The 4,958-nt window shown below is 38.1% G+C and overlaps 1 protein-coding gene across 1 annotated transcript; it reads left to right on the top strand.

Moving 5' to 3' along the window:
- The first annotated feature begins 378 nt into the window (after nt 1-378).
- Nucleotides 379-4,493, top strand: snai3 (snail family zinc finger 3). The gene is made up of 3 exons (XM_053493328.1): nt 379-457; nt 3,444-4,016; nt 4,113-4,493. Exons 1-3 carry the CDS (start codon nt 379-381, stop codon nt 4,292-4,294), a joined length of 834 nt encoding a protein of 277 aa, XP_053349303.1. The 3' UTR covers nt 4,295-4,493.
- Nucleotides 4,494-4,958: the final 465 nt, after the last annotated feature.

Raw genomic sequence — 4,958 nt, 5'->3', positions numbered from 1 at the left:
AAGTAAATCCTCAAAAACTTCAATAGTCTCCGTCTAAACCATCGTATTATGGCACCCCATGTGGCTCTGTTGGGCTATTTTGATCCCACAGGCCCACATGCACCTGTTTTGTTGGGGTATGCGGCTCGAAATTTGACTCCTCCCCTCTTTCACTTGTTCTTTTATTCTTATTGGCTCTCTGTGATGTTTATGCTAATTAGCAGCTTGCCCCTTGCACCTGACTCCCTATGAGACAGCCCTCAAGCATCAGCTAGACTTATTTAAACCTGCCATCTCTGTTTCTGGGCATTAACGGTGATTACCATGCTGGCATGCTGAGACAGGAGTCATATCTGCTTAAAAAAGTTTTAAGAAGCTTATTATATAGGATAAGATAAAATGCCACGATCCTTCTTGGTGAAGAAACACCTGAGTCACAAGAAGCCCAACTATGGCATGCTGGATTCACAGAGTGGTGGTGAGTTATTATTAACATTCCAGTCGTAGATTTCTACTGGACCATGCAGGGTTAAACGTTTTTAGTTCATGGATTGTAAAGCAAAAGGGACAGATTCCAGACCGAGACCAGTGGAGTCCAGCATTTTGGTTAAATTCCCTGGAACGAGAGGTGAAGTCAGGGATTTTTGAAAAAAAACACTTCTAAATTATGGCTAAAGGATTTGGCACCATGTCTAACTTTTTCTTTCTTAAAGACAATGCAAGGGAAATGCATTTTTACTTTGGTAAAGCACTTTAAAAGTCTGACATAGTGATGCTTCATTTCATTCACACTGTTTTGTCTATAAGAACCGGCTATAAGATTGATGAGCTGCTAGTTTGGTGATGCTCTGCATCAGTGAAAACTCCGAATTGAAGCAAATCTTTGCAAGAGATCCAACAAGCCCAGTTAAAGTTTAGCAGGTGCAGGATCATTCCTAAAAAGAAGAGCTTTTATTGTCAGCCCTTGTTTTGGAGATCTGAAGAGTCCCATTAAACATGGTGAAGGGGGCTTGCCAGAGCATGATTCGCCTGAAACTTCTGGGTTTTGTTCACAGGCTTTCTCTTAAGCAAACAAGCCCCTTAACCTCCTCTGAGAAAAGGACATGCTTTACTATTCAGCAATGACCTTATCTGCAATTAAGCAGCTGGGGAAGAAATAAAAAGAAAGAAAACGGTCGGAAAGTTTTATTAGATTGTATCCCTAACACCGATTCAGTGAAAACACTTATTGAAAAAAAAGATTCAAAATAATTGGTGAACAGTATATCAACTTATTGCACAGGTTTTAGAAATAAATTTAGAGCAAGGATTCGAAGGATATGCATTCTGGTGGCAAATAACTCACTCGTCAAGTGAATGTTTAAGCCAAAAACAAGAAAAACACACTAAATTACACTACCCTAAGAATATAAAACATGTGTCTAACATTTTTAATTTAGCTTTAATTAATTAATCATTAATATTTGTCACAGCCGAAATCTGATCAAGAATTATTTGCATTAATCCAGAGGAAACGTTTATGCTCCAACTTGCTCTTCTATAACTCGAGAGACAAAACTGTTACTCACATTTCAGCCTCAATTTTTGTTTTGATTTATCTGCTAAAATTTACTAGGACAAATTAGCAACAGGAGTCATCCCTGAGACTTAGAATATAGTATATAAAATATAGATATTATAGAGAGATATGCATTGTTTCAGTGGCAGTTTCTTAAAGGGGAAGGTTACAAACTTAACCTCAAGGGCCCAACAGTGGCAGCGCGGCGGTGCTCGGGCTTGAACAGGGGCCTCCTGATCAGCAGTCCGGCACCTTATTCACCAGGCTACCCCTGTCTTGCTCATTTTTATATACTCTCTAGTGCCTCCTATAGCTGGTCAGGGCCATATATTTTTTTTATTACCCATAATGCTTAGAAAAAAGTAGGTTCTTAAAATATGATTTAAAAAATGAAAAGATCTAAATGTTGATATGATTGCATAAAAGATCTATCTTGTATAAAGGTTCAAGATGGCTGGAGAGAAGACATTTTCCTATAGAAAACAATTTTTTAATGAAAGCTAGTCTGCATTGTAATAAATAATATATAAGAATAAAAAAAAGAATATATATATATTTATTTATTTATGAGAAACTTATAAAAATAAAACTGAGATAGTGCATAATAAATAGTAACATTATTGCACTACAGTAACCAATAAATCCCTTTTGTTTTTAATTTCCAATGTAGAATACATACATCAATCATACATTTACAGTCATACAGTTTTATTAAGTGGTACATGATATAGAAATATAATCTGGTTAATACCAGCAAGGGTGCATCTTACAATTGATTATTGTTTATTTTTCAAATATAAATATAATTAAATGAATCATTAAAAATAATTGTGCAGATAATAATTAAAAAGAAAAGAAAAAAACAGTTAGGTCTTGACGTGAATTCAATGAGCGTTTGTAGAAAGCTCTTTATTTGCTCTTTCTGAACTCAGCATGAGATGCATGAATGAGGGTGGGATGAGAATAGATTGAGTCCATAGAGAGAGCTAAAGAGGTGCAAAAGCCAATAATTATTTTAGAGCTTGAAGAGAATTCATTTGAAGCCTACAATGAGGCTCGTTTTGGTTTCACACAGATCCCATAGTTGTCCAGGAGACATAAATGAGACATTCTTGTGAGCTCTTTTCTAATGTGAAACTACATCTAGCTCTTCAGGAAAGCTCTATAACATTCCATTATAGTTTAGGATACAGTGTGATTAGTCAATAAGAATGAGCAAAACGCCAAAATACAGTTGAGCACTTTGATAGAAAAAACTCTAAACAATATGCAAGCATTAATATAATACACAATTTTACAAAAATGTATACAATTATTTGTAAGATTACAATGTATTTTGCAGATGTATTAATGAAAAAGATGCAAAAATAAATAAACATACATACATAAACTTCAGGTTCCAGGTTAAAAGCAACTTCAAATTTAATTCAATTCAGTTGAATGCTTGTTTTTAATGTATACACAGTATATATGTATATATATGTATATATAAAAACCCAGACTTGTTTTTAGACGTTTCACATTCTATTTCAGACATTTTCACATTTAGAAGTATTACATTGCACACTTGTTCTTGCTTTTTTGTTTTTTTGTTTATGTGATTAATTCCATTGATTCATTTTGGTTTCACATGATTGCTTATACATGATCTGTTTCTTTCATTTTTGCTTCATTTTTGATCACATAATTATTCACATGTCCTTAAGCTCACATTTGCATAACACATACTGTACATAATGGCTGAATCACAAAAAGTGAATCATGATTTCTCCATTGAAGGTCTTCTATGAGTTAATATATCCGTGTATCTGATTCAATAAGAGATATATACTAAATACTTTTTTATAAAATATATTTACAACCTGAGATCTCATTGATCACCGAGTCCTTGTTGATGATTTTACAGATCCTCACCCACAAGTCATCTCCAAGCTCACCTCTTCTCATCCTGATGAAACTTTACTCCCTGGGTCTTGCCTATTAAACCCAGCCATCAGGGCAGTGTCACAGATGAGCTCCATTTGTGCCGTGATTGAACCGCAGCCTTCACTAGACTCCAGACCGCCTTCAGAAGGCCACACTTACACCCTACCCGTGAGTCCGACCCCCCTGCAAGCCTCTGAGCATGCGGCACCTCGGCGTCTTCATAACGACAGAGCGTTGCAGGACAGCGTGGTGTCCGACGTTACCGTTTCCCTGTTGGGACTTGCTTCAAAGAACAACATCCAGGAGCACTTTGAGTGTTTTGACTGCCATAAAACCTATTTCACCTTCTCCGGCCTGGCCAAACACAGACAGCTGCAGTGCGAGTGGCCGTGTCAGAAATACTTCAGCTGCAAGTACTGCGACAAGGAGTATGTGAGTCTCGGCGCTCTGAAGATGCATATCCGCACACACACGCTACCTTGTGTGTGTAAGCTGTGTGGGAAAGCCTTCTCCAGGCCCTGGCTGCTTCAGGGACACATACGGACACACACAGGTAGAAGCAACAGCCACAGAATGAGTCACTGTAACAGACGATATGTCTAACTGACTGTCTCTCTTTGAAGCTGACATTAATGTACTCTTGTTTTAGGTGAGAAGCCGTTCTCGTGTCCTCACTGCAGCCGGGCATTTGCCGATCGCTCCAACTTACGCGCTCATCTGCAGACGCACTCAGACGTCAAGAAGTATCAGTGCAGGAGCTGCTCAAAGACTTTCTCCAGAATCTCACTTCTGTCTAAACACGAAGAGGCTGGTTGTTCCCCAACATCCTGATGGTCAAGCGTTACCGTTCTAGCACCAGACTATGACACTTGAGGCCCTGGTTTCTCTCAGGTCCCCTTCACTACACTGATATTTATGTACGAAGGGGAAATCGACTCTGCACTGTACTAACTCATTTTTGAGATGTAAGATTTTATATTTTTTCGGGACTGAATCAGAGTTTGTGACTTGCATGCATTGCATGGTCTACTTAAAGTAAGGTTTGCAACTGCATGACAAGTCAATGGCACTTGTACTGGATCTCCATTTAAGATTTTGTATAAGGAACATTTTTTGAATAAAAGTATTTTCTTCATTTGGCTGATGCTTTATACCTCAATAAAATCCAAATGACACTGATACACTTTTTCTACATGAGCTCGTATATCCATCCCCATCCATCCCAACCTTTGTAGTCCAACTCAAGACCGTGGAAGCCAATGGTGATAATTGTATTCACGTCACCATTACGTCCTTCATTGTATTTACGTCCTCCGATCAACATTCACACACAATTTGGAAACTGCAATAAGTCTAATCTTTATGTCTTTGGACTGTGGGAGGAAAACCAGAGTACCTGAAGGAAACTCACCAACCCACCCACAGGGAGAACTTGCAAACTCCATGCGGGAATTGAATGTGGAGCAACAGTCCTAACCACTAAGACACCGTGCCA

Source organism: Clarias gariepinus, chromosome 3, assembly GCF_024256425.1.
Source record: "Clarias gariepinus isolate MV-2021 ecotype Netherlands chromosome 3, CGAR_prim_01v2, whole genome shotgun sequence".
Taxonomy (NCBI): domain Eukaryota; kingdom Metazoa; phylum Chordata; class Actinopteri; order Siluriformes; family Clariidae; genus Clarias; species Clarias gariepinus.
The sequence above is the reverse complement of the archived record's forward strand: the minus strand, read 5'-3'. Positions and strand labels throughout refer to the sequence as shown.